This window comes from Fistularia commersonii, chromosome 31 (assembly GCF_037954325.1).
Source record: "Fistularia commersonii isolate RoL2024-O1a breed Wild chromosome 31, RoL_Fcom_v1.0, whole genome shotgun sequence".
NCBI classification, from domain to species: domain Eukaryota; kingdom Metazoa; phylum Chordata; class Actinopteri; order Syngnathiformes; family Fistulariidae; genus Fistularia; species Fistularia commersonii.
In genome coordinates this window covers 5,908,518-5,926,137 of record NC_141314.1, presented here as the reverse complement: position 1 = coordinate 5,926,137, position 17,620 = coordinate 5,908,518, and the positions used below count along the sequence as shown (strand labels likewise).

General features: G+C 48.4%; 2 protein-coding genes across 2 annotated transcripts; one reads left to right on the top strand and one right to left on the bottom strand.

Moving 5' to 3' along the window:
* The first annotated feature begins 1,727 nt into the window (after nucleotides 1-1,727).
* On the top strand, nucleotides 1,728-10,856 carry gpr174 (G protein-coupled receptor 174). Its single transcript, XM_086178587.1, has 3 exons — nucleotides 1,728-1,971; nucleotides 5,789-6,178; nucleotides 6,869-10,856. Exons 2-3 carry the CDS (start codon nucleotides 5,975-5,977, stop codon nucleotides 7,670-7,672), a joined length of 1,008 nt encoding a protein of 335 aa, XP_086034713.1. The 5' UTR covers nucleotides 1,728-1,971; nucleotides 5,789-5,974; the 3' UTR covers nucleotides 7,673-10,856.
* Nucleotides 9,835-15,837, bottom strand: LOC147215692 (integral membrane protein 2A-like). The gene is made up of 6 exons (XM_086178589.1): nucleotides 15,438-15,837; nucleotides 14,226-14,363; nucleotides 12,772-12,951; nucleotides 12,081-12,191; nucleotides 11,789-11,933; nucleotides 9,835-10,953 (listed from the first exon to the last, which is right to left on the bottom strand). Exons 1-6 carry the CDS (start codon nucleotides 15,507-15,509, stop codon nucleotides 10,859-10,861), a joined length of 741 nt encoding a protein of 246 aa, XP_086034715.1. The 5' UTR covers nucleotides 15,510-15,837; the 3' UTR covers nucleotides 9,835-10,858.
* Between the last annotated feature and the right edge of the window lie 1,783 nt (nucleotides 15,838-17,620).

Genomic DNA, 17,620 nt, shown 5'->3' with positions numbered 1-17,620 from the left:
TGGATGGATGGATGGATGGATGGATGGATGGATGGATGGATGGATGGATGGATGGATGGATGGATGGATGGATAGATAGATAGATAGATAGATAGATAGATAGATAGATAGATAGATAGATAGATAGATAGATAGATAGATAGATAGATAGATAGATAGATGATCCCCACTTGTAAAGTGCTTTCATAACCTTGCTGTTTCAAAATACTTTACACTTAATTGTATTCTCCCTCTCACTCGTTCACACACACACACACACATATATAATATTTTTAAAAAAATGCTCTCCACTGTCATTACCTCAGTTTTTCAAAATGTCATACACTTGATTGTATTCACTCATCACACACATTCAAAAACACACACACGTACTGCATACATATACATGGTCTCTACTCATATAGGGCATCTTGGGGTTTCAAAGGTGGAAGTGCAGGCTGGAGCGTTGGGTGCCGGTGAGGGGGTTCGAGGACGCTCTGGCCGCTCCCGGTTTGCAGAATCTGGACCGGGCTTCGCATTCCATGAAGCCTCAAGCGGCGCCAGAAGAAAGAACACGCCTCGGCTCCGCCCGTCTCCGAAAGCCCCGACGTGATGTTTTCTGCGTGAATCACATCCCATACAGGCGTCCTCTGGGCTTCACGCTTTTTAAGCTATCGATTTCTTCCAATCAGCTGCGGGATCCTGAGCACGGGGGTGAACGTGTAACACAAAAAGTATGCTCCTCTTCCCTTTGTCCGGTCCTGTTCGCTGGTGTCGTGCAAAAAGCTTGCTCTCAAGGGAGGTTTCCTCTGAGCTGACCGCAGAGGCAAACCAGACGGCCAAGTTTCCCTTTAGTTCCCCTCAAGAAGAAGAAGAAGAAGAAGAAGAAAACAACCAGAGTGGCTGAGGCAATTGACACTGGATCTGGCGAAAGCAGAAGCAGGCCGCTGACTTTATCAGCTGAAACTCATTTCAGTTGTTCAGTTAAAGAGCGCTGTCACCGAGGAGACACGCTGCGCTCTGTGATACATCGGAGGTTCTGACTGTTTTTTTTATCACCAGAATTCATTCATTCATTCATTCATACATTCTTCAATTATGTTTTCTGCTGACTCTGCACTTGGGGCTGCAGAGCTGTGATTGGAGGAGCGGATGGGCCGGCTGAACGCAGGGAGACATGCAAACATACATTCATTCAAACATCATTTGGAGACATAAAAACATTCACCCTCTCACCCTCTCATCAGAGAGAGACACGCTTTCATTCACATGTCAAAAACAACCATTCCCCAGCACTCTCATGTTATATGAAGGCAAACAACCATTCACCCTGTACATGACATATCCACTCATTCATTCATAAATCCTGGAGACAAACATTCATTCACATTTTAAAGAGACACTCACTCATTCAGATGTTATATAGAGACATACAACTGTTCACCCTTTCATTCAAACGTCATATAGAGACGACCATTCACCCTCTTTCTCATGTTATATGGAAACATTCAACCGTTCATCTTTTCATTCACATTTCAAGCAGAAACATGCATCTATTCACTCACCCATTCACACATCTGGACAATGTAGGGTCTCCAGTGAACCTCCTGCATGTGTTCGGACTGTGGGAGGAACCAGGAGAACCCTGAGGAACCCCACGCAGATGCCGGGAGAGAGAAATGTGGGAATCCAACCGCGGACCTTCTAGCTGCGAGGAGGACGTGCTAAACGCACATGCTAAAAGACTCCTCAACACTTTCTTCACGTCAGCTCAGCATTACCACCTCCTGATGCGGGAGGGCCCAGAAAAGTCCCCGAAAACTGAATTTGCTAAACCACACCCACCTTCAGACTCACAGGAAGTGCGCCTCAGCCTCCAGCTGCGCTGCGTAAACGACGGACGGAGCGAAAGGTGGTGAGAGACAAGGAGGCCCTGCCGCGATGGACGGAGAATGGACGCAAGTGGAGAAGAACCCTGGGGAGAAGAGCTAGGTAAGCCCGGAGTGTGTGTGTGTGTGTGTGTGTAACAGACAGAGGAGGAAGGAGGGGAATGTGTGCGTGTGTGTGTGTGTGTGTGTGTGTGTTGGCCCCCGTTTCGAACTTCTGTTTTTCCTTCATAATGCGTGGAGGAGGAGGACGGATGTGAGTCGGTGGAGAAGCTTTTTTGTTACACTTGAAGCTTCCAGACCGTCTCGTGTGTGTTGTCATGTTTCTCCAAATGTGAGGAATGTGTGTTATGTGGAGTGTGTGTGTGTGTGTGTGTGTGTGTGTGTGGGCCCTTTCTCGCACGTATCGAACGTTTCTCGTGACGCGTTGAAATGGAAATCTCGATTCATGTGTTTCCACGCCAAGCGGGGGCGTGTTAGCATCTAGAAACCCACGGCGTGGTGGGATCTTCTGGTGGTGGAGACATCTCCTGAGCATTCGTGACGGAGCGAGGTTACCTAATGGCGAAGGAGCGGCGGCGGGCAGGGGTCGGGGGTCGAGAGAGAACCTTCTCAAATCTAATGCTAGCGTAGAACTAGCGTAGCCGGGGAGATCTGGCGGTGCTTTTGAGCTACAGGGGTGAAGATGATTCACCGTTACTTCAGATCTTTTTCGTAAAACATCAATTGAGATGTGAAATAATGAAATGGTTGTGGCACGGCAACGCAGCGGTTAGCACTTCCTCAGCACAGAAAAAGGTTCCTGGTTGGATTCCTACAGAGTTCCTTCCTGCGCGGAGCCTCCATGTTCTCTCGGTGTCTGCGTGGGGTTCCTCAGGGTTCTCCTGGTTCATCCCACAGTCCAAACACATGCTGGAGCTCCACTGGAGACCCGACATTGTCCAGACATGTGAATGAGAGGCTGAATGGTTGTTTGTTTTTCATTTTGACGTGTGAATGAGTGACTGGATGGTTCTGTCTCCACATTTGAATGAATGAGTGAATGTCTTTATATAATGTGTGATTGAGAAGGTGAATACTTGTTTTTTTCAGATGAATGAATGAGGTGATCTCTCTATGTGAGCTTTTAACAACAGAATGAAAAGTTGTATGTCTATATAGCATGTATGACCAACAGGTCTCCATGAAGAGTGGATGAGAGGGTGAATAATTGTTGTATGTCTATATATAACATAAAGATGACATATAGATAAACACATATATGACCCACAAGTCAACATGAATAGTGGATGAGAGGGTGAATGATTGTGTGTCTCTTTAAAATGTGAATGAGTGAGTGAATGAAAGTGTGTCTCCAAGACATATGAATGAATGAGTGAATGGTCACATGTCTCTATGTGTCTTGTGGATGAAAGAGTGAATCGTCGTATGTTGTATATCTAGGTTATGTGAATGAGAGGATGAATGGTTGATGTCACCCAATCAGAGCTGGGAGAGAATCCCGCCGTCCCTGAGTGCAGAATGAGCGTTAAAGATAATGAATTATGAATGAATTCATGAATTAATGGACTAATGTAATCTACAATTCTAGGAGTTGAACAGTTGGCCTATCTTGCACCAACTGAAGGTGTAGAAGAAGTGTGATTACATCTGACACCTTCTTCTGTCACAACACCAAGCTCGCAAACGTTGAACATTGCCTTGCTAGCTGTGGTAGCTCATAACCACAGTGACAAAGATACAGTAGCTTAGGAACCAAAAATAAAAACAGTGGTTTATGGCTCACCCCCCGTGAAAACAGCCTTTGCTTGTAAGATTTTCATCCCCACGTTCACACATGGGTGTCTTCTGGGCGACACTGCACCACCGTCCACAGACTGAAATGTGTGAATGACAGACTGACCGACTGCATGTCTCGACATAAGTGACGTGCGGTGAGGTTCATGGCTGGTGAGGCACTGACGTCATCACAGTCAGATTTACAAACCAATGAACCCTACAGAGTAGCTTATTCACCATTTCATTGGCAGCAGTTGACGTGTTTTGTTTAAAATATCATATTAGCATTCTTTACATATACAAACTGTAGCATAGAAAAAAGAAAATGTAAAAAAAAATGTTATTATCTCTTACCTTTACTTATGAATGAAGTCCATGCGCCGCTCTTTCTGAAGCATCGATAACTTGCTTGTACAAGTCTTCAGTTTCTTTCTTCAGTTTTAAAAGTCTCTCTGTCTCAATGGAAATCACTGCCAGTGAAGACAGTCGTCCTTGATCGCTCCTGTTCCGACTGAATGTTTTGAGTCTTTTCGGTGCAGAGAATGAGCTCTCCGCCGATGCTGTCGTAGCCGGAACGGTGACCACCGGCTGGAACAACTTTGTCGCCTCAGGAAGAGTTTGAATGAGATCCTTCTGGGCCAAAACGTCGAGAAGCTGCCCAGGAGATTTACATTCATCCCTCACCGTTTGTGAGCTATACAGCCTGATGAGATCGGCAAAAAAATAGTTGGATGGCTACACTTGACTTGCTGTTTACTGTAGCTTGCTACTGCTAATTCTATCGTTCTGTAGCCGAGTAGTAGGAAGGATCCCTGGGATCAGCGGTGCCCCCTACCATGAGGCACCGTCACTGCGTGCCTCACTCAGTGTCTCTTTGCAGTTGTTTTATGATTACGAGAAACACGAGAAACAAGTTACAGTTGTTGACAAAAAACATTAGACACATCAGCAAGAATGTATGTTAGTTCATATATTCAAAGTGATTTTTTTAAATAGTGACATCCACAGAGACAGCGATACGGTCTCAGTGCGTAGCATGCCAGCACAGTTAGCAGAATCATTGTGCAATCCACAGTGGGTTCAGCTGGTTGTCGCGTCACCGCACGTCTCTTCTTCATATTTGAAGGGTAAATATGATATTTTTTTTTCGTGATTTTGAAAAAAAATAACTAAAACTGGTGACGTTAAGTGGAAAATAATTTTGAAGTACAAATCACTGTATAAATATAACCATTTAATTTCTTTTTTTCATTTTGCATTTATCTCTTTCCGTGATGACAGGTGAGGCCCGGCCTCCCCCTGCCTCATCACTGCTCCACATGTAGGTCCTGCTTTTGATTGACAGCCGGGCCACGTTAAATCCTGCCTTTGGCATGAATGAATGGATGAATGAATGAATGGATGAATTAAAATCTGGGACTGGCTCCAATTCACCGGTGACCCTTACTGCAGGATAATACTAGTATAAATAATTAAAGAAAGAATGAATGAATGGCGGGATAGTGTCACCACTTTTTATGCTAATAATATAATATTACACAATAATATTAATACTATCTATAATAATTAGTATTTGTACCCAAAAGTGTAAAGCCATCATTTAGCGATAACTAATATCAGAGGTACATTTACAGAATGATACAAGTGTCAGCAGAATATCTGCCCCACTGGAATAGACGCCCATGGAAGTATTCAGTGTAATCTGATTACTGCGTTGAAAATAGTTGGATAATACTTGATGACCCAAATTATACCCAACAATCGCATTTTATTCTAAATACATCCAAATTGCAGATCACAATAATTACCTATGCAAAGGTTTGAACGATTATATTCCTGTTATATTGTATGCATAAACACTTTGCATTACAGAAAGAGGTGTGTATAAACACCTGTACTGCAAGCTGGCTTTTTGCGCCCTTAAACAGGGCAGCAGAAGCATGTTCACACAGTATGCAACTATCACTTCCACTGCCAGGGCACTTCTCAAGTTTCATTTTGCATCTAGTGCAAAAGGAAGCCCCTGCGGTCTGGGGCTTCTTCCCGCTGCGCTCACAATGTGTTATTTTCCTTTTCCTGCGTATGGCTCTTTGGCCGCCTTACTGGAAATACCCCACAATTGAAAAACATTTGTGCCCCCGCAGGATCCGAAGGCAGCTTGACAACCTTGCACATCGGCAACACCTGAACAAGACTGGCGTCGAGATGGGCCGGAGGAGACCGTCCTCGTTATGACAAGCGCCACAGACACCCAGACGCACCCATCTCCGGATCGCCGTTCCGGATAAAGACGACCTTGAGGCAGCCTGGGAGAACTGTCACCGATTAGGATGAACATGATGAATGACAGCTGCAGAGACGGCTACGACGTCCAAACTTACCAGCACTACGTGTACGCAGTGGTCTACAGCATCATCCTGTTGCCAGGGTTCCTGGGGAACCTGCTGGCCATGTGGGTCTTCTGGGTTTACATCAAGGAGACCAAGAAGGCTGTGGTGTTCATGATGAATCTGGCGGTGGCCGACTTGCTCCAGGTAAAGGACCCGTCTCTATACGTTGGTGAATAGTTGTTTGTCTCAATGTGAATGACAGAGTGAATACTTGTTTGTCTCTGAAAGAAGGGGCGAATACTTGTATGTCTCTGACAGAAGGGACGAATACTTGTATGTCTCTGAAAGAAGGGGTGAACACTTGTGTGTCTGACAGGAAGGGCGAATACTTGTATGACTCTTAAAGAAGGTGTGAACACTTGTATGTCTGACAGAAGGGGCGAATACTTGTATGTCTCTGAAAGAAGGGGCAAGTACTTATGTCTACGTGTGGCCTTCTGATCAGTCCAGGATGAAGCCCTGCTCTTGCCGAATGACAACTGGCATAGGCTCCACCGCCCTGCACCCCTGACTACAGGGCAAGCAGTTTAGATCATGAATGAATGAATGAATGTTAGCATTGTAGTTTTTAGATTCAATTTATTTCCCCTGAACCTTCTTTAGCAAATATCTATGCTACAAAGAATGTAGCATATAACTGTATTGCCTAAAGGTACAAGAGGAATCAGCAAAGGGGGTTCCTTTAGAAGATCCAGCATCTAGTTTGATCCCACCATGTCTTCAGGGGCAGGTTAAGAATTGTTTTCCACCATTTAGGCAAAAATGGAGGGTACTTCAGAAGGACACCAAAGGTCTCTTCCATGCTTTTGATGCTGTCCACCTCTGGGTTCCCAGGTTCTCTCCCTGCCCCTACGGATCTACTACTACCTGAACAACGCATGGCCGTTTGGGCATCCTCTCTGCATGATCTGCTTCTACCTCAAGTATGTCAACATGTACGCCTCCATCTTCTTCCTGGTGTGCGTCAGCATGCGCCGCTGCGAGCTCATCATCAGGCCGCTGAGGTTCAACTCATTTAAGCGAAAACGAGACGTGGTGATCTCCATCCTGGGCTGGCTGATGGTCTGTTTGGGCTGCCTGCCCTTCCCGCTGCTGAGGAACCCCGGGAGCCAGTTCAACATGTCTTCCAGCGACGGCTCCCTTCAAGTGTGCTTCGCCGAGCTGCCCACGCAGATAGTCAGCATATCGTCGGCGTGGGTCCTCTTGATCATCGCGGAACTTCTGGGCTTCATCATCCCCTTCGCGCTGATATCAGCCAGCGCCTGCCTGACGGCGGGCAGCCTCCGAAAGTCGTCGGCCGGGGCGTTTCCCGACCGCGGGGAGAAGCAGAGGGCACTGAGAATGGTGCTGATCTGCGCTGCGGTCTTTCTCCTGTGCTTCGCCCCTTACCATATCACCATGCCACTGGACTTCCTGGTCAAGGCCCAGGTGTTGAGGAGTTGCGCCCTCGTTGACGTGATTCAGCGTTGTCACCCCGTCACGCTCTGCCTGGCCAGTCTGAACTGCAGCCTGGACCCGCTCATGTACTACTTCACCACCAATGAATTCTGGAGGCGACTTAGCAAGCCGGAAATACTGGAAAGTATGACTTTCAGCAGGCGCCTGTCCTGCATAACAAGTGAGGAGTTCCCTGGATGATGGACTATTCTGTTTTGTCAGGCGCGAAGTCTCCACGTCGCCAGCGAATGGGACGATGGGAGTTTTATGATTTCTCGCTAACAGTAAATGAATGTGACTGTTTTGAATGTGAAAATATTCTATTTTTTTGGGGGGGGGGGGGGCTTCCTGTTCTTTTTTAAACTGTACTGGAGTGGAGTTGGCCGTCCAAAGGCCTGCTGGTCATGGATTTTTGGATCGAATGTTGGAGACCATTTCGGCCTGAGAGGCCACAAGCTGATATCCCTAATGTGTTCATCAATAGCATTATTGAAAACATACAACATGATCTAAATTTCTCCCACACCTGCAGTTTAGCTATAAATCAACAGCCGACCGGCAGACATTATTATCACTCGTGTCAACGTGTCCTCTGACACCTCGGCTTCTTAGTCCTGGCAGGAAGGTCAGAACCTGTGAGAAGAAGAGGTCGCAACAAAGCCGAATGGCCGATCTTCTACTGGGTTCAGAACTTTACATCCTTTCAGCAAGAGGGCAAAGAGCATAATGGGACCTTACATTTCTGGTTGGACTGTTGGTTTAAGATCAATGTTCTCATCTTCACACTGGATTCACCCATTCACAAACAGGCAGATCCACCGTGCAAGGAGGCAGCTAGCTGGGTCATTGGAGGCAGCTCACTCATTCACACGTCATGTAAATGCCACCATTCGCTCATCCATTCTCATGTCTGGACAATGTAGGGCTTCCGGGAGGAACCCGGAGAACCCTGAGGAACTCCACGCAGACACGGGGAGAACATGGAGACTCCACACAGAAAGTCCTCCTGTGGGAATCCAACCTTCTGGCTGTGAGAATCTTAATAATCACATGTTCTCCGCCCACCTGCAGGGTTCTCTCTAGCTTGTTTTGAGTTCCAGCTGCATCGTGAAAACAAACGCACAGCTGTGAAACCGAAAGACATTCGATGTCCACCGTGATTGGCTCCGGTGGCACAGTAAATGAACCAATGAGAATTAATGTCAATGTGTCTGTGGAGGCTCTCGGTCCTCCGGGTCGTGGTGAATTCTTGTGGAAATCTTCTTGTCGTGGCAACTGATTTTGAATTTCTTCACTTGAAGACGTTTCACCCCTCATCCTAATGACCTGTGGGGAGCTCCCCGATATAGCTGCCAATTTTTTTGAGCGGGAATCTTTCCTGGGTGTTTGCATCTGCACCCTCCAAACAACCAGGAAAGATTCACCACCAGAAGCAGCACCTGGTAACTTCCACATGAGCCTGGGTTCATGTGATCCAACAGGTTTCACTTCTTTGTTTAGATGTGTTTCCAAAACTCCGAAGGGTGTTCAACAAACATCGGTACATTTCAAACCCCACAACACCCTGAGACAAATTCTGATGCATCCCAAGGACAAAACACCCTGGCATAAGATGGAGAATGAGGCGTTTGCTGTCACTTGCGCTGAGGATTGTAATGACGTCCAAACAACCTCTGCACAAACGGACGGCCCGACACAGGAGAGCCACCACTTGGGGACAGGACTCAGCGGTCCACCTCCACCTGAAGGACAAGGTTCTTCTGAAGACAGCAATGTCCGTGTTCTAGCCAGAGAAGACAGATGGTTCCAGAGAGGAGTTTAAGAAGCCATCTTTGTCAAAACAGAGGAAGGGGACTCAGACACAACCTTTCACAGATGTATAATGTTGTACTGCGATTAATACCAAGATGGATCTCCACAGATGGGCCGGGACCTTCTGCACCCTCCAAACAACCAGGAAAGATCCACCACCAGAACCAGCCCCCGCTAACTTCCACATCCCATCATGTGATCCAACAGGTTTCACTCCTTTGTTTAGCTTTACCTTGTCACACTCCAAGCCAGGTAATCCCAAAAAAAGGTGCAACTTTGTTCCAACGAACGACACTCCGATTAGCATCACAACCCCCTTAGACCTTGTTTCTGCCCATCAACTTCTACATTTACATAACAAGCCTACAGAACCTAGATCCGCCCAAAACCCTGGCAGTTATATCGGGAAACTCCCGACAGGTCATTAGAACAGAAGAAGCCTCTGGGATGAGGGTTGAAACATCTTCAAGTGAAGAAATTCAAGTCCAGTTGGGAGAAGAGATTACGACATGAACTGATGACAATAAAAGTAAAAAGGCAAACATACAGAATTTCCAGTAAGTAAAGAAACACAAAGTTTATTCAACAACAAGGTGTGATCGGGTTCTATAGCTGCACACAACAACAGGTTGTATCTAACCACCGGGGATTCTCTTAAAAAGCCGAGACATACACACACGCACGCACGCACGCACGCACACACACACACACACACACACACACACACACGTTTAAAAACACATTCCCTCTCTGATTGTCGCTCTGTGCAGGCATCAAGTGGGAACCTCTGAAAACAACTGTAATTGCTTGCAAAAACTGTTTCTTCAATTTTTTTTTTAATAAATATGATCCCGAACCCGAAAGGGGACGAATCCATGAATAAGAATTTGAATCGATCAGGATTATTAGTGTTTTTTTTCCAAAGTTTGTCGTAACACTTGCCCTTAGCTTAGACAGAGTTGTGACTTCCAGCGAGACATCCCGGAACTCCACCGTCACAAATGAGGTTTTTCTACACAAACACAAAACACTGGTCGGAGGAGGGATTGGGGGGCTTCTCGCCGGCGGGTATGACACCATTAATTACGTCATCATACAGTAGGACAGCGAGGGGGTAAGCGAGCTGAAAGCTCCGAGTTGGTACCACGGCCCGCTAGCTTGAACGGCTCGCTAGCTTATCCTTTATCGAGCGGGAGCGGCTCGCTAGCCACAGGATGCGTGGCTCGCCCCAGCCGGGAGACGACCGGACGCAACGCGGTGAAGATGAGCTTGGTCTGCAGGGAAGCTACGGCACCGAAGAACTAAAACTTAGCGCATCCTCAGCTAACTGATGGAGGTTATTGAACACAAAGCTAGCTTGTGAATACTTGAGCAAGAGAGCCTACATGGGTTTGAGTGACTAACGGGGAAGGGGGTTAGGATGAACGGATGAAACTGAAATTCACTTATCACGAGGGTTAAAGCAGGATCGGCATAAACTGCAGTTGGACTTTAATACAAAAGTAACTTTCTGCTGAAAGTTGTTCCCTCCTTTGCCCTTCTTCTCGCTCCGCCGCCAACCGCCGCACCCTCCCATCAGGCCTTGCAGATCTGGGTCGCCGTGACGAACTTGTTCTCGAAGTGGTGGATGGTGAAGCATTCCTCGGCAGAGCGTTTCTCGATGCCCCCGCCTGGCGGAGATGAACAGATCACGACGGTTAACCCAGATTTTCGTTCGTTTGCCAACCAGGCGGTCTGAGGACACTTTCCATGTGGAGCAGGTCTGGACCGCACTCAACGGAAACCCAAAATACCCCCAAGGGCAAGGACAGGCACAAATGATCTCATGCTAATAGTAGCAGAAGCGCTAACAGTGACGTGCTAATAGCTGGCGTGATGCAACGATGGCTTAAATATTCATAAGAAAAATGGGTCGGCGTGGAGCAGGGGTGGACCAATCATCTTTGGAACCGAACATTCCCAGTTCAATTCCCGGCTCGTTCTTATGTGTGGAAGTGATGTCAGACAGCTCCCCTGGCGCTGGTGGACAGCATAACTTCTGCTCATGGTTCATCCATGATCGGTTAGACTGAATTTCCCCACAGGGATTAATAAAGGATAAATAATAATAATTATTATTATTATCAAAATAACAATGGTGGACGTGTGACGAGATGCTGCGGTAGATCAGGCCACGCTCCCTGGGAACCTGCCCAATAAGAAAGCCCGGGGACTCGTTAATAGATACGAGGGTGTTTATCATGCATCGATGAAGGGATAGAAGTGCAGACGGGACAGAAATAAGAGATGTCCATGATGGGATGGCAGCATATCAAGGGGCTAGGCTAATGCTAACTGCACAATTTCTACAAAAAAGAAAGGCCTTAAGCTTACTATTCTTGAACAAAGAGAAAATGGCTAAAATGGCTCAGCAGCGGAGGAGGAGGAGCTCGACCCCTTAAGAACACCAAAATGGACACCACGAGCTTGGTTCTTCTAAAGGTCAGTGTCTGCTCACACACTGACCTGGCAGGCTGGCGCGGCGCTGCATCCTGTACGTCTCCTTGCCATCACAGAGGCGGCGGATGTAGAAGCCGAGGGGCTTGATGTCATCAATGCGCTCGGTCACCACCAGGTCCTCCTGCACCAGGTAACTGCGGTAGGAGCCGGACTGTGGGGGGGCGGGGAGGGGGGGTGAGAAGGCCACAAAAACATCTACGGCTGCTTCATTGTCGAGGGTGGACAAATAACTCTTCATGTAAAAGTATTCCTTTCGCCCTGAGTAGCACTTTTACTGCATCTCAGCACCTCAACGCACCATCAGCTGGGAGAAGAGGTCGATGAGGTCCTGGGGAGGGAGGACCACGGATGTGTTCAGTGGAATCACGAAGCAGGTCTTCAGTGTCAGGTCCAGGTATGCAGTCAGCTTCTGCACACACACACATGAATGGATAAGCAAACAAGAACACATGAAGGGGAGCTTGTGAAGACGGCGATATCTATCTAGCAACTTTCTTCTTCTCCTTTGGGCCACAGCTAGTCACCAGCCTCCATCTGACACTGACATCGGACAGAACCTTGGCAGTTCCAACCTAAGCATACTTCTATCTCCAGAACATCTAACATGCGCTGTCCCTCTGACCGACTCTTTCCTGATCCTCTCCGTTCTCCTCACTCCCAAAGAGAACCTCCACATCTTCAGCTCTGCTGCTAATCCCCTCAACCTCCACCTTAAACATCACACCGAACCCACTACCTCACAGCTGGCATACATGTCCTGCCCCGCTCAAACATACTTCTCTGCTACTCCAGACATCCAAATACAATGACGGTTCGTCTCTCTGCACCCTGTTGTAAGCTTTTTCCAGACCCACAAAGGCAAGGTGCAACTTCCTCCGACCTTCTGCATACTTCTACAACAACATTCTCAAGGGAAATATTTCATCTGTAGTGCTCTTTCTGCAAATACTGCAGTATTTGTTCCCACTGGCCCGAGTGTGTCTTCTCACCCTGTTGAAGTCATGGAGGATGTAGGCAGGGTCTCCGGCCCTGAAGCGAGGCGGGGGCACGCTGATGACAGCGAAGCTGTCAGAGATCTCCACCTCCTCCTCCAAGCGGGGCAGATAGTACGGCTGGCTCTCCGCTCCGGCTGAAACGTCACTGAACTGCATGGCGCCGTGATACAACCTCTGGAGACCGGAGACAGGAGAACAAAACCATTGTTGGAAGGCAGCAAATATGAGCAACACCTGCTGGCTGCACAGAGGTGGCTGCTCTGCAGGTGTATCTTGTTGCACTTGTAGGTGCAAGCAGGAGTGATGAGGTCTCGATCAAGATACAGGTGTACAAGGTGCATCTTCTGTGAATACGTGTCCTTGTTTGTCCGCAGAGGTTTCTCTACTCCACCGGCTCGATGGTAATGACCCCCCCACACACACACACCACCGCCATCACCAGCTAACTTCCTGTCTCCTCTCTGGACTTCTTCTAAGTCTTTTGTCTCGTAGTTCCAACCGCAGCATTCGTCTACTCATCACCATCCCTCCTCTTTTTATGCCCAAACCATCTTAGTATGACTTTATTTCCAGAAGGTCTGACATGTGCTGTCCCTCTGATGGACTCATCACCAAGTACCTGACCTTCATCTCTGCTGCCTCCAGCTCTGTCTCGTCTTCTCCTCAATGTCTCCAAACCAGACAACATGGCTGCTCTCACCTCCACCTTCTCCACGTCTCCTTTCATACTCTTGACACTTACCTCCACCAGTTCATACCATCTTGCACTCGTTCCCCCACCTCTTCTCCAATCTCTCCATTGCTCTAGACTGTCGACCCTTGGTACTTGAAATCCTCCACTTTCTTCATCTCTCTGTAGCCTCCATATTCCACTTGGGTCCTTCTCATTCACATATATTTACCCGCGCCACAGTTCCCAATGTTATCTGCAAATCTTAGTCCATGGTGACTCCTGTCTCACTTCATCTGAGGGCTCAAATACTCAATTTACAAGTAGAGATTAAAGATTAAAAAATGAAGTTCTCGAGTTTGAGCAGCAGGGGGAGCCAAAGCTAAAGCTAAATGTAGTTGTCGGGACAACGGCTGGTTCCAAGTCCCTACTCTTTTCCAAGAGGTCATTTTCCAGGACACTTCCTAACGAGTTTGAACTTCAGTGAAACTCTGCGCTCTTCATTCTCCTGCCATTGGACAAAGGGTTCGTCAGGGTTCTCCAGGTTCCTTCCACACTCCAAAAACATGGAGGGGGTTCACTGGAGACCCCAAATGGTCCAGACATGAGGAGGAGCGGGTGACTTGTATGTCTAAATGTGAAACAGCTATTGACCTGGGGGGGAGGCCTCTTGCCCAATCACAGTGCAGAACAAGTGGTGTAGATAAGGAATGACTGAATGAATGAACAAACAAATGAATGAGTGAATGAAAGAATACTACAGCCACACACACTTTACCTTCGGGGTGAAGTACCGGTAGAGACATGCCCCTCCCACGATGAGCCCGCTGAGGATGAAGGCGATGCCGAGCAGAGTGACCAGACAGCGGCCCGTGGAACCCTCAGAGCCCACCTGAGCAGCAGCCAGTTCAGGGTCCTACACACACACACACACACACACACACACACACACACACACACACACAGCACGCTTTTCCATTTCCAAGCCTTTCGAAGGACATTCAGAAGTTGGTTCCACAGTCAACTATCAGACAGACATTCGCTGATTAACCAGATTTGTTTGTATTTTTATTAAATAAAACAAGGAAAAAAAACAGATGAATAAATAAAATAAAAATTGCTTCTGGTCGTGTTTTCCAGGTGATAGCAGGAGGCAGGGGAACCCCACAACCAAAAGGGATCACTAACCCTCACGGAGGCCCGATATGACCTGTGAATGAATGAGTGAATGGCTACATGTCTTTGTATGACATGTGAATGAGAGGGTGAATTATATGTATAAACGATGAGTGGGTGAATGGTTGTATATCTCGATGAATGAGTGAATGGCAGCATGTCTTTATATGACATGTAAAAGTGAGGGTGACTTGTACGTCTAAATGATGAGGATGAATGAGTGAATGTCTGCATGTCTCGATATGACGTGAATGAGCGAGCGAACTGTTGTTTGTCCCAAAAAGACCTGTGAATGAATGAGCGAATGGCTAAATGGTGTGTGAATGAGAGGGTGAATGGTTGTATGTCTCTATAGGACGATTGAATGAGAAGAAACCGGGTTCTCGCTCATATACAGATAATAATAATAATATTAGGAATAAATATTATTCTACAGCCCTGCAGTCTCCTGTCCGGCTGTCTCGCCGCGGATTGTGCTCAGCTCGGTGCCTTGATGCGCATTACATAACCTGCAGTCGACCATAACAAGGAGACCCGGCCGGGTAGGGGGAGGGAAACAGAAATAAAAATTACAATTTAGATTAAAAAAAAAATCACGCAGCAGCTCGGCGGCGGTCCCTTAATCCCGCATCGGGCCGCGGCCTCTGCGGAGCGGCTGTGCGGAACGTGGACGTCCCGCATCAGGTGCAACCTCCACCTTCACCACCTCCAGGTGCAGGACACAAACAGCTGCCCTGGAGAACCACATAGGGGGTGCTGGAGGTGCACGGGGTACAGGGGGTCCGAGGCCTGCTAACGCACCGGACCGGCTCACCTTCTCCGCGGCGGCCGCCTCCTTCCCCAGAGCCTTCTGCGCCAGGGCGGAGTTAAAGGCGATCTTCACCATGGCTGCAGGAGCGCAAGAAGAAGAAGAAAAAGAAGAAGAGGAAGAAAAGGAGGAGAGAGGAGCCGGAGCCGCAGCGCAGGTTCGGGTTTCTCCTCGGCGGCTGCGCGCTGTGACGCACTTTCACAACCCTCGGCTTCGGTCAAGCGCTTCCGGTTGCAGGGGATTAACGCCGGAAGGGGGGAGGGCGAGGAGGAGGGAGGGAGGAGGAGGGGTGGGATTGCAGGACGGGACGTCGGGAGCCGCCGGGTTTACCGTCGATCCCGCTTTGACGACCGAAAAACAAGATTTATTGCGCCGTTTGTTTGTTCGCTCATTTGTTCCCCCCCCTTGCGAGTTGGCGACATCTAGCGGCCAAAGATGGAACTGCAGGGCGATTCTGTTATTCTGTTTGGCCTTGCAGCCACTAGTTAATTGTATCGTAGTTGAGGATAAAGAATAGTTACTAAAAATGTATCAGTCTGGGTTGTTTTTTATTTAGTTACTTTTTGTTTAGTTTTCATTTTTCCCTCGTTCATTTATTCATTATCTACAGGGCATAATCTGCGGTCGGGGTTTGCAGGTTGAGTGGGAACCCATCCATAATGAATGAGTGGGTGAACAAATGAACAAATGAATGAATCCATAAAGGCACTCCGCCACCTCTCTTCGTCCATGTTCTCCAACTCCACCCGTCCGTTTGTCCTGCTCCCGGTTCCCCTCTTCAGTGCCCTGGAGCCTGGGAGGGCCGGAGAACCCGTCTCATTAGCAGTTGGCCTTCTTTCCGCCGCCAGCCAGTGTTTTCTCGCTGTCAAACTCTCTCTGCTTTCCCCCCCCCACCTCCTTTTTTCTTCCTTACTGGTTATGTTTTCTAATGCGTCCACGCTACGGTTATAACTCCTGCCCAAATTGATTCGCCATTCCACTTGGAGGAAAATCGACACGGGCCAAAACCTCCGCCGGTGAAACTAATACCGGCGGACTTGCTCTACTTACACCCCTCCGCGAAAAAAAAAAATGACTCAATCGAGCTCCGGCCGAAACTGCGATGAATTAAAAATACCACTTTGAGAGTATAATATGGCCTATTCATTTCCACGAATATTCCGCTGTGCGAGGCCGCGTCTGCAAACACGGCGGCGGCTTCTACCTGCCAGTGTGTCTGGAACCCTCGCGCCGACACACACACGGACAACTGTGTGGAAACGTCGGCGAACGCCAAAGCCTCCCCCCCCCCCTCGCCACCGCCACCGCCACCCCCGCCCCCTCGACGGCGCGTCTGACACATATCCCCAATCCTGCGGGTCTGCGGTGGTCCTCTCCTTCCTGCACGCCGACTCCGTTATGGTCGTATGTACGGGTAAATAAACACTCGCTCCCGCGACAGCGCTCTCCATTCCACGCCGTTTCCGTGGCATCCCTCCAGCTACATTCGCAACTGGAACCATAAGCGTCCTCGCGGGGCGCGCAGGAAAACGCACGCACCCGGGGCCGGGGCCTATGATATTTCCTCGGCTAAACAGACAGATTGGACCGGTAATCACCACTGAAAGGTATATAAACAGAGCAGCTGATTTCTGCAGGCCGTCTCCCCTCCCCGCGCCCCACCTCGGCCGCACCGCTCTCCCAGAAAATCCCTAAACGGTCCTGAAGGCTTGTTTATGGGCTCGTCTTACGCCGTGTTTGATCTGAGAGCTTGCCCACACACACGCGCACGCATGCGCGCGTGCACGCACTCCGCCCGAGCCAACATTAGCAGTAATAGCTAAGACGATAAACAAAAAGACTTAGATTTAATCCTGAGGAGGAGGAGGGGGGGGGCGTCACACAAGAGGGGAAGCGATGGGTTGCAGTGCGAAAAGGCAGGTGGGGGTTCGGGGGGGCAAAGTGATGACTGGGGGAAAACGCAGAGGGCGAGTTACGAGGGGAGGCCGAGCAATCTGCGGCATCTGATGCTTGAGTGAGTTTTCCGAGGAGCTGATTAACGGCGGATTAAACTCGCCGTCCATCCAGTTTACGTCTCAAACATTCGAACCGACCGCCTGCTAGAATTTCTGTTTCTCACAGACTGAAAGCAAAACATGAGACCTTTCTTTTTTTTTTTTTAGTGCACACACACACATGCACACTGTCAC